At 45.1% G+C, this 12,328-nt stretch overlaps 1 protein-coding gene across 2 annotated transcripts in view; it reads left to right on the top strand.

Annotated features, from left to right (window-relative positions):
• Positions 1 to 9,478, top strand: part of LOC147603302 (uncharacterized protein At5g03900, chloroplastic-like) — a 64,807-nt gene extending 55,329 nt beyond the window's left edge. For both annotated transcript variants that reach the window (XM_086796550.1, XM_086796549.1), the window contains 2 exons: positions 7,636 to 7,779; positions 9,262 to 9,478. In XM_086796550.1, coding sequence (XP_086652676.1) covers positions 7,636 to 7,779; positions 9,262 to 9,402 — 285 coding nt within the window. In that variant the 3' untranslated portion in view covers positions 9,403 to 9,478. The remainder of the gene's footprint in view (positions 1 to 7,635; positions 7,780 to 9,261) is intronic.
• Positions 9,479 to 12,328: the final 2,850 nt, after the last annotated feature.

The raw sequence follows: 12,328 nt of genomic DNA, 5'->3' as shown, positions 1-12,328 counted from the left end.
ACAGGTGCTGACAGGCGCAGTCGTTCGAAGCTGGTACACGTGCGTTGCAGGTACAGATGTACGTATCAGGTACAGGCGCTGACAGGCGCAGTCGTTCGAAGCTGGTACACGTGCGCTGCAGGTACAGTACGGGTACTGAAGGCGGCGCTGACTTGTACGGAAGCACAGATGTACGGAGGAGTACTGTCCTGCGCAGGTGTGTACGGACAGGTGCAGGTACACTGTACGGAGCTGTGCGACTGTACCTTCAGTTGATGGAAACAGGCGATAACATGTACGATGCTCTGATACCAAATGAAGGCAATGAAGTGTTAGGGTTAGGGTTTACAGAAGCTTCAAGCATGCGTGGAAACCAAGAGAGAGAGAGAACACGACTTCAGTATATGCTTGATGAAAAAAGTGAAGTACAATGGCCACATAATAGTGACCCTAAAGATAAGTGTTCACATGTCCGGCCATAAAATGTGCCGGGTGGACCAAAACACCTATAAACTGAATATAAGTGAAACTAGGCTAAACTGGGGGAAAAAACCTCCACTAACTGAAGTAAAAAGTGTCCCAGTAATCTACTGATGATCACTAGCACTCCTCTGGTGGGTGCATACACAGCGTAAAACCCAACAAGGATATGGGCCTATCTAGACTCTCACAGGATGAGGAGCATACAGTGTATGGGCGGTATTTGATAGACATGGGGACTGCACATGGATTGGCCATCCTGAATGGCCTACAGAGATTCCCGACATCGGGCGGTTTCACTTGCTTTCCACATAGGCATGGTGCTAGTACAGTGGACTATGTTATGGCTCAGCCCAGTCTCATTCCCTCTTTTCAGGATTTTATGGTAGGCACTAGGCCGGTTGGAATAGCAGTGGATCATGCTATCTTGTCCTTCACTCTTACATTTCAGTTTAGCACCGCTCCATTGGGACAGGTCTCCACACACACTCGTTATACGTTTACGAGGGAGACTGACACCGTGTACACGGATGAGATATACAGACGCTTATGTGCCGAGGAGCCAGGACGGCCATTAGATGAGCTCACTCAGATATTGATAGATACGCTTCATGCTGCAGCATCAGAGGCATATCCCCATAGTCAGCCTACACGGAGACAATCTGGGAACATGCCCCAGAACAGTTGGTATGATGAGGAGTGCAGAGAGATGAGGATCAGATTACAGAGAGAGGTGCTCATGGGTGTTGCCACTCACAGACAGTCACGGATTACCTTCCGGCACCTAGTGCGACGGAAGAAGAGGGCTTATCTTGCTCAGTTAGAGAGGGATTTGTATCAGTTATTTATGAGTCAGGACTCAGGCGAGGCATGGAGACTATTCCATGAGCATTCACCATCACCAGCCATTACCTCCACAGAGATTTGGGGTGAGTATGCAGCATTCCTGTACACAGCAGCAGGCTAGCCGCCCCTGCCAGACCCATCGGAGCCATGCCCAGAGACATGTGCTTTCTTTACTGCTGAGATGGTAAGGAAAGCTATTGACAGGATGAGGACTGGGAGAGCATATGATCATGATGGTTTGGTAGCAGAGCACTTTATTCATGCCAGAGATATGCTTGCAGAGCTTATTGCTATGATGTTTAACCGAGCCATGTATGAGGGTTTTCCTGAGACTTGGAATATGTCCACGATTGTGCCTATCTTCAAGTCAGGGGATCCCATGCTTCCTGGGAATTATCGTACCATCATGATTGGTCACACATTGGCTAGATTATATGCATCTATTCTTGAGCAGGAGTTGAGTAGATGGGCAGAGAGAGAGGGCATACGTGCATCAGGGCAGGCAGGGTTCAGGTTAGGTTTCTCCACTCTTGACCATATATCGACACTCAGAGCTATTATTGAGGAGGGCAGATTATATGGCAGGAGGATTTATTGTTGCTTTGTGGATTTCCGCAAAGCTTTTGACACAGTATCGAGAGCCAGACTGATGCGCAGACTACAGGAGATGGGAGTGCCCACAAAGCTGATTTGGGGAATCATGGCTTTATACAGGACAGTTGTGGGACAGGTACGTACTACTCAGGGTATATCTGAGATGGTTCACTCCACTATTGGGGTGAAACAGGGCTGCCCCCTTTCTCCCACCTTATTTGGGATGTACGTGGATGAGGTTTCAGACTATGTAAAACGAGAGGGTGACAGAGGAGCACAGCTAGCAGGGACATGGATTCCGCTGTTATTGTATGCTGATGATATTGTGCTGATCTCAGATTCTCCAGAGGGGATGCAACGTCATTTGGATGCATTGCACACCTTTGCACAGGACAGTGGATTGTTTGTTAACCTTGGTAAAACCAAGGTGATGGTGTTTAACACCACAGCACAGTGGGTTAGGAGGTCAGTACCCACCTTTACATATGGTTAGGAGACAGTGGAGTATACAGATGCATATACTTACCTTGGTGTGGTTTTCAGTGGCCCACTATTTTCCTTGAGGAGAGCAACGGAGACCAGATTGACCAGAGCTTATGCAGCATTGGGAAGACTAGAGAGGATGTGTTCGCAGGTTCAGTTTCAGGAACCTCGAACAAAGCTCTGGCTCTTTGACACTTTGGTCACTTCAGCCATGCTGTATGGAGTGGAGATATGGGGACCCTCAGTAGATCACCACAGCCGAGCTGGTAGCACTGATGGATGGAGACATATGGAGAGGCCCTTGGTTTCTATGATTTCCCGGATGATTAGGGCCAAGGCCTCCGTACCACATGATATTATCCGTGCAGAGATGGCTGCTCCCCCATTGGTAGTAGAGGCACTCACTCAATCAGTCTCCTTTATACATAGCACTTGGGCTCTCCCTAGAGAGACAGATATGCTCGCTTAGCCCTGGAGTCTTCACGACAGTTGGCATCACAGGGAGACGGATCATGTTGGTATGCACAGATGACAGCTTGGTTCCAGTTGCATGGCTTTAGTATGGAAAGGCTACCTCCATTCCAGTACTCCCTGGATGCACCCTCCCTCTCTCTCACACGGGCAGAGATTACCAGACTTATCAGGCAGGACTTGATTCAGCTGGACACTAGGAGGACATGGGTACAGCCGACACAGGAGCTTGGTACGAAGATGGCTTTCTATAGAGATCATCTTCTCCAGCTCACGCAGGATGGGTTTGTGATTAGACCCAGCTACATGGATACTCATCTTTCTCATGGGGTACGGTGTGCTATTGGTCAGATGCGCACATCCTCACACCAGCTAGAGATTGAGATTGGCAGATTCAGAGGAGTACCAGCTGAGGCCAGGATTTGTCAGCTATGCCAGATGGAGCCAGAGACAGAGTTACATTACATATGTCACATATGTCATGAGTATAGCCGCACTAGAGGTACACTGATTGATCGGGCTATAGAGCTGGGGCGGTCCAGGCGCCCCAAGATGAGAGGCCCATCTCGACACCGGCGGAGACTACAACAGAGGATCAGGACCATACTAGCACGGCATGGGAGACGTCCAGTCAGAGTACTCACCATGGAGGACATTGAGGATATCCGCCATCGACCGATGAGAGACTTCTTTGGATAGTGATGTGTATGATGCTTACCTTTGTTGCTGGAGTTTTCCTCCCAGATGTTATCCATTAGGAGCTCCTAGTACCGTACTTTTCCTCATAGTTATTTCAGTTTCAGTTAGTTGTTTTTAGCTTTTCTTACACAGACATTGTATCAGATCCACCAATTGTTGTAACCTTTTTGGTCTCATAGGTCATTTTGGCCTTTTGAAGACGTTAATATATCATTTCATTTTATTTCATTTCAACATCTTCTGGGGTACATTCCGTCAAACCCTTCCTTAGGGTGACTTTTGGTGCTTGGGTGGAGACTTCAACATGATCGAGTCAGCAAAGGACAGACTCGGAGGAGGCACGGCTACAGTCTCAAGCATAGTACTTTGCATGGATGGAGTTGATCCTGGCACTCAAGGGATAGGCCCCTGGCGTCTTCGAGAGTTTGGGCGCAACCCCGGGAGCTTGTGCTCCTAGTGGTCTGATAGGAGGAGCACCAACCCCAACCTCTCTTGACTTAGTAGATTCTATGTGGATGAGTGGGCTTGCAGTCGTGGGGGCATGATTGGCATCTTGGCATGCACTACTTTCTCTGATCATGCTCCGGTTAGTTTGTCCTTAGAGACCCCTGGAGGTAGGACAGGCATGCAAACACTAGGATTCCGGACAACCTCATACAGGACCCCAAGATCTGCAGAGCAGGATAGAGCAGATATGGGCGGGATTGGATTTTATCTCAGGTTTTGCCACGTGCACCTTGGATGCAGGCCTTAGTGAGATCGGCAGATTTTTGCATGAGGTAGCACAGAGGAGATTGGAGGGATTTCGTGAGCAAGAGAGGACCGTGAGGAGGGGTCTTGCTTCTCTCCAGCATCTTCAAGAGAGTTCTCCCGATTGCCCGTGGATTGAGAGTCGGCTTGTTGCCGCCCGTACGGAGATCAGATCCATCTAGGAGAGGAGGGTGGAGTACAGGTACCATGCTAGAGCTTGCCATGCGGATTGCAGTGGGCTAGTTGGCGGGTGTAATCGCATTGCCTGAGGATAGATTGTTAGACATCATCTCCTTGTTTTTGGCTTCCTATTTGGCCTCTAGGGCTGACCATGTTAGCTAGAGGGGCTGGTCACCCCTCACATATGTTTTCCCATATTATTCCCCATTTTATGGTTTCTTGGACTTTTTTCCCTAGTCGTGGAGGACTTTTTCCCTAGTCGGCTGCCTTCATATGGGCATATATATAGCTGGCTTGCCTCCCTCATTCTTCACTGCTTGCTTAGCATTGTTTGCTGCAGTCCCTCACATACGAGGTTTTCTCCCCTCTTGCTCGGGACATGTATTCCTTTTGATGATGATATTGAGAGTAGGTTCTCACCTGTGTTTCCTCGCCATGTCTCTCTCTCACTCTCTCTCCTGTGTTTCCACTTTCCCTTCTTCCGTTGCACATTCTATCATGGTATCAGAGTGCCGGTGATCTTCAACGTTGGATGCTCCCTCCTCTTGCATTTCTGCGTTTTTCTGGAGATGGACAGATCTGCGTTATTTCTTCTCAGGTTTGCTGCTGGTTGCCTACCTCTTCCAGGCGCTTCTCCATTGCAGCCCGAGGTCATCCTTTACGGGTTTGACCCCTAAGATCCCTTCTTCACCTGTCGGCTGCTCTGTTTTGGAGTGCTGCGTTTTTCTACAGGTGTTGTCTACAGCAGTTTTGCAGCAAGTCCTTAGTATTCAGTAGCATCTATGCCACCCCCGCCCCCCACCCCCCCCCCCTAGTGCTGGCCGCCTATTCTGTGCAGGACAGCAACAGCCTACATGCTGCGTTTTTTCTCCTACAAGTTTTCTGATGCTGATTTTCTAATCTGAGGCTTGGGTGTACCTATTTCTTATGTGTTTCCTGAATTTGCCCTTTCTACTACCCCGAATACCTTTGCGTTTTCAGATTTGCAGCCATGGTTGCTACGTTTTTCTGGACTGATTTCTGCTGGTAGCTCTACCTTCACTTGGGCTTCATCTGTTGGACCCGAAGGTACCTTCTCTTCAGCGTTTTTCCTCATAGGAGGTGTGGACACTGGTTGGCCTGAATTTTCAGGTTTGTAGCCCTTGTTTGGCTGCGTTTTCCTCTCCAGTGGACTCAAATCACTTGCAGAGGGGGTCTTGTTTGGATTGTGGCTTTGGAGGCAGTTTGGTACTTGAGGAGGATACTGAATTTCTGATTTCAGTCAGCGTTTTGCTGATTTTGGAGCATCTATACCTGTGTTTTGTTCCCGGTCTTCACAGTTACCCGGTTTCTTCACGTTCCTTGCCTCTGTTGGCGGTGGAGTGCTGTTTTTTGTTGGACAGCAGTGTTTTGGCTGCGTTTTACTTCCCAAAGGAGTTTTCTACACTCAGAGGGGGCCTATCTCCAGTTACTTCACTTGAGGATCAGTTTCGGGAGCTGTTTCGTATTTGTGGAGACTTTCTTCTGTGACAGGAGTTTACATATTTTGGAGGAGAGTAGTGATCTTTTCAAGTCCTGAGCAGAGTTTATTTTGTCCGAGCCTGTTTCTTTGCAGTGTTTTCAAAGAAAGGAGGGTGTTTTGCCCTTGAGGTGTGATCCTTTCACATGGATCACTTGTTTTGTTGCTGATTCTTGGGATCTTACCACTGCAGTTTATACTCCTGCTTCCCTTCCTCATTGTGAGGAGTCTACCTTTGCCTCTCTTTGTGATGCTTCTATTAGACATGATCTCCTTGTTGCTGGCTTCCTATTTGGTGTCCTATTTTAGCCTCTATGGCTGACCATGTTAGCTAGAGGGGCTGGTCACCCCTCACATATGTTTTCCCATATTATTCCCCATTTTATGGAGTCTTGGGCTTTTTTCCCTAGTCGTGGAGGACTTTTTCCCTAGTCTTCATATGGGCATATATATAGCTGGCTTGCCTCCCTCATTCTTCACTGCTTGCTTAGCATTGTTTGCTGCAGTCCCTCACATATGAGGTTTTCTCCCCTCTTGCTCGGGACATGTATTCCTTTTGATGATGATATTGAGAGTAGGTTCTCATCTGTGTTTCCTCTCCATCTCTCTCTCTCTCTCTCTCTCTCTCCTGTGTTTCCACTTTCCCTTCTTCTGCTGCACATTCTATCATAGACACAGGGAAAGCCATGGAGATACCTCGTGAGGAGAGGACATGCACTATGTGCCAGCAGGAGGTCGAGTCAGAGGAGCACTTCATATGCAGATGCACCGTATATTATGAGATTCGGGGGAGGTTCCACTGTCTCTTTAGAGGGGGATTTGGACCCTTATCGATTACCCAAATCAGTAGTGCCTGGGTCTCTTCTTACTAGAGCTTCATCGCTAGAGAGACTCATTGATTAGGGAGTCGAGAACCCATGGGAGACATCCACCCCGGCCCCAGGCGACCATCACTCAGTTCTTCCGACCACGAGAGGACACCCCACCAGCCATGGATGACATACCCATAGCCTCATCAAGCCACACATTCTCGAGTGCCCGACCCCCTGCTAGACCCCACTCTGGTGTGACTCTAGACCGGGCCACCGCGCTACAGCAAGCCCAACATCCCAAACTCCTTGGACCTCGCCAACAACACAGACATCAGCCCCAGCTTGAGGAGATCTTGGAGAGGCACATAGCCACCTTCCCACGCCCGGCGGATTTGCAAAGCCTTCTATAGGCTAACCCCGTGCTTGATATCCTTGATGGTCCCCTTCCCCTACCGGGGGCTAAGCTTCATAGGTTGTATGATGATGATGGTCCCACTTTGTATCATATGGCTCAGATTTGAGATTCCCAGCTCATAGCTCTAGTTTTTGTTTTCTTTTGTACCATGATGAGATTACATGGACACTAGTTCTTGCAGTCTCAAGGAATTGCTTTTTCACTTTTGATAGTCTGCATCATTACTATCAATACTGAAGTTTTTTAGAGAGGAAAAAGTGCTTTAAAGTGTACAAATGACCTGAGCATCAAAGTTTGGCTGTGCACTTAGCTTAAGCTGATCATTAAGATGCCTCTATTGCTTGTGTCGTGTGACGTGTCTTTATTGAGAATCCTAATTTGGGGAGACGACGGTCTTTTTTCTGAGGGTTGGATTGTTGGATGCCTAGGTGTACACTGCATCTTTCTTTGCAATTCCAGCAATTAGATGGTTCTTTCTCCAAAAAAAGAATTCGGACATCATCAAGAAAAATGTTGCAAGAGGGCAGTGGCGCGAGCTATTACAACGGCCAGACTTGTTGCTACAGAAGAAGGTATCCTGCTTTTACTTTTCTTATGGTTTTTTGGAAGTCTGGGTGGCATGGTGTTTATTACTACTGTTCACAAAGAGCAAAAACTGTTTGCCTTGATGCATGTATTATGAGCCACTTGCTCTAAAATGAGCTGTGTTAGAAGTATGGTGGTGGATTATTCAAATATGTATTTCAGAGGACTCAAGAGCTAGGACTAGCTGGCCATTGCTGCACATTTTGATTGCTAGATTTTCACATTCTTGGTCTGACGCTTTGCTCCAACTGTTATGTGCCACAGACCTCATAGGCCAAATGCCTTTGCGTCTTGGATAATGCATGCACCTAGTGTGAAACCTGTGCATTTTTAAACCTTAGTTCAGTCAGGGATCACAACTTACAAGTCCTGAAATGGCTTGGAAACACTCTGTTAAGCCTAAAGCTTAGTGTTCTCCAAGAGACATGGTGCATGAATGTGGGGTTTTGGGCTGATGCATTTGGGGTACCCTCTTGCTTATTTTGGAATTTCAGAAAGAGACTCATCTCTGAAGCTCTGCCCAGATCTCGCACTGCTTCTTCAAGTCTTTGATCTAAGTTTTGAACCAAATCTGCTGGTGTTTTTGGAAACAATTGTTGTGGATAATCTGCTGTCGTTGTCACTTGTTGACAAACAGCTCATTTGGGTATCCTTCTCGTGTATTAGAGACACATTTGGGCTCTCAGATGTCACAAATGGCTTCGAAACACTCTGCTAATCCTGAGCCTAGTGTTCCCCAAGAGACATGGCGCATGCATGTGGTGTTTTTGGCTGATCCATTTAAGGTATTCTGGGGGAGAGAGTCATTTCTAAAGCTCTGCCTAGATTTGGTACTGCTTCAAGTCTTTGAGATAGGTTTTGAACTCAACCTTCTTGTGTTGATGAAAACCTTTGCTGTGGAAGTTCTGCTGTTGTGCTTGTTATTTGACAAGAAGCTCGTCTGGGTATTCTTTTTGGTACTAGAGACACATTTGTAACAAAATCAATATCAATCTTATGGATATCTCTGGAATCTTTTAACTGCCACACGTCCTTTTTGAAATATTCCCAAGGGAAGGTGTTCTTTAAAAAAGAAGAAAATAGTCTACAGGCTAAATCAGGGTTAATGACTGCTCTACCATGGAGTCCTGCTGTGCTATAGTGCATAGTCAAATACTGATCTTTGCTTAAGTACTGGCTTAACATAATGAAGTACTATTTTTACATTGAGAACTATTTGTTTTCAAGTTCTCTAGAGTTGCTTTTGGACCAAAGTCAACTGCAACTGAGGGCTAACTCACAAATGATCTATATAACAACAACCTGTCTTGAATGGTGTTGTCCCCGAGTACACTTCAGGGCATGGCCTACTGAACCTTGGGTCCTCATGACATGGCTTTCATGTCTTTCATCTGCTCTCTCTCAAGCTATACCTTGGAGGTTTAATTTTTGGTTAATCCATATATTGTTTTGTGTTTTTTGTTGAAAAGCTTGACAGTACATGGAATTTGGCCACGCAAACTGTCATTGGTCGTGATCAAATTATATATTCAACTGAGAAGGACCTGGCTGATCAGGATTTTGAAGTCCAAAATTGGGAACAGAGGTTTAGAGAGAGAGAATCAAGATAAACTGCTGTATATTTTTTAAGCCGAGGGACTCATCAACATTTTCAAATGAATGCCAAAAATTATTTAGTGCTGCCAATTCAAGAGTCATGATAGGGCATTTGTGACTCTGGAGGTCAAGGTTGACCTTCCTTTAGAATGTAATTGTTATAGGTAGTAAATTAGCATGCTGTTGTAATGAGGATCTTCATGTTGTAGATAGATTATCCATTGGAATCCTTTTGGATGTATTCAGCAGGCGCAGATGGATGGAGATGTGTAGTACACATGGAGATGTGATTTGCGTAAGCCGTGCATCCGTGCATGCGTGTGTGTGGGCATGCATGTGTGCATGTGCGCTATGCAATAACCATTCTAAAGTCCACATGTGTTACACCCATATGTAAGCTACCTTTTTTCAACATAAGCGTCTTACACTGAATAGCTTAAGCTTCACTTCTTATATCTAGCAGCAAAATAATGGAGTAGGGTGTAGAGGCCTCAACCTCCTTGTCTACTTGAATACCTTTCTTTCTTAATCTTTATCAATATTAATCTCGTGTACTAAAATAGAACATCCCTGCCTCCTGCTCCCAACGTGTGCATGCCCTCTCACCTGCCCAGGGATGCAAATCGCGCAATTTCGCATAATCTCCATTGCAGGAATTGTGATGCTATGTGATAAATCCCATTGCAGGTACTTTCTCAATTGCATTGATTTTTCCAAGGGCATTGTAGTTGGTAGGATCTATACATGTATCTTACGTTTTAAATACTGACGCTACTTATGATTCTAATGCCCAAGGTTTTCAAGTGATCAATTTTGTCCATGGGTGCTCTTGGCTGACGTTGCCAAGCTGGGGGCATGAGTTCAATCCAACATCTACTGTAAATAAGTGCTCTCAAAAACCAAGTGCTCATGCATTTCACTATTTTTGTTGAATGATTGCATAGAGAAAACAAGGTACCTTTAGACACTACCCTTGACGTGCAAGTAATGTGTAGAACCTTAAGCTACAATTATTTATTTAGACATGAAATGTTTCAAAGAATAAATAGAGAGATGGTCTTTAAAGAAATGTTGAAAATTTTGTTCTTGCCTCCTCTGGTTTTGAATGCAGGATTGGGCGTGTCATTGTTACTTGCCACTTCTAATGAAGTATAAATGATGCATTTGTAAATAGAATATTAATTATCATTTTTAACAACTCTTTGCACACTCCGAAAATTCAAAAATTTCCACAAGTTTTTCTCTATTGGTCTTCTTACCATATTTTTCAAGAAGACACTCATAAGAAGTATGACCTTTCGTAGCATAAAACTTTAAAACTCAAATTGCATAATAACGGAGATTGAGTAGAATATTGTATCATTGAATTGATACAATAGATGGCAAAGCCTCACCCCGTGTGCTTTTGTGAAGGGAGCTTTGATGGTTGATCTTGAATTGATATGACGAAGGTTTGTATGCTAATAGAAGCGAGGTAGTAAACTCATAGTGTCAGTGATGACTAATGAATTATTTGAATGAGTTGGCCATGTGTATATATAGGTGTGTATACACTGGGCGGCCATGACATGACCATGTAGGTTCATGGTCATAGTCAAGTGCCACCATAGCATTATCCCCACCTCCCACGGTCATATAGGCTCACCTTGGGCCGCATTTGGGCCCCACAATGTTGGGACATGGTGTCCAAGAGTAAAGTTACCTACTCTATATGTGGATTGCTATGAGTAACGGTCTAGTGTAACATGCGGCCTATTTGGTAGATGTTCCAAATCTAATTCAAGTCGTCTCTAAACCACATCTAGGCCACCTTCTCGTTTGAATATGAGAATGTTCTGTGCCTAGGTTGCTTAACTATGGAAGTTCCTCATAATAGGGGCCATGCAAATATGAGCTAGCTAATAGCATTGATATCCAACACCCCCCCTTAATGTCCAACTATTTCTATGGCCTTGTCGATGCTAAGTTGATGAAGATGCCACTCCATCTTAGAACCTTTGTGAATGTCTGCACAATTCTCTATCGTTAGGTAACATACCATCTCGACCTCCTTGAACATGGTGAGCTCGTGCACAAAGTGATAATGAATCTCAATGCGTACTGTGCGGCATGGAACATAAGCTCCTAGCAATGGCCATGCAACTCTCGTTGTCACATTGTATTGTTGTAGGTTGCTTTTGCACTAGTCCCATATCTTGTAGAATCCTTCTCAACCACAATGTCTCACATCATGTAAAGCATGTACCTTTGTACTCAGCTTCTTGTTGAGGAGAGTGTACAGGTGGATTGTTTCTTGTTGATTAAAGAAATGCATCACGAGCTAAGAGAAAAACAATACCTTGTTATTGAGCGCATTCACCCGCCAAATTTGAGTCACAAAAGCCATTGAGGGTCTTGTTCGCAACATAGGTGATTGCGTACCTTAGGTGTATGGCAATATCTGCATACCTACTTTATAATGATTCTCTTGGGGCTAGGAGCCTTCTCAAAACAATTGCAAAATTGTTGTCTAGTTTAGTATTACACAAGAAAATAAGACTACCAACCAGTTTTTAATATAAGATCTTCATCCACAAGGTTAGAAGTGTCTTCGAAATGGACAACTGCAGATTGACCTCCACCGGGATACTAATTGCCTTGCATTCAGTCATGCCAAATTCCTTGAGTATCTCACGTGCATATTTTCAGTAAGAGATGAAAATGTTTTTCTGGTTTTTGCTAGACCTCAATCCCCAAACAATAATGCATGAGTCCAAGATCTCTCATCTCGAACTCTGCACTAAGCATCTGTTGTGTTTGTGAGATTTTATTTTTGGTGGTGCCTCCCTATCAAGATAAGATCATCTACTTCTGAAGGGATGTGTAAAAGATTAATACTCACAAAGTAATTGGTACCATGCTTGTGGGGCTTGTTTTTTAGTTCGCAGAGTGTCTTGTGTA

Source organism: Cibotium barometz, chromosome 64 (assembly GCF_041138505.1).
Source record: "Cibotium barometz isolate CiBa-2024 chromosome 64, ASM4113850v1, whole genome shotgun sequence".
In the NCBI taxonomy this organism is placed as follows: domain Eukaryota; kingdom Viridiplantae; phylum Streptophyta; class Polypodiopsida; order Cyatheales; family Cibotiaceae; genus Cibotium; species Cibotium barometz.
The sequence above is the reverse complement of the archived record's forward strand: the minus strand, read 5'-3'. Positions and strand labels throughout refer to the sequence as shown.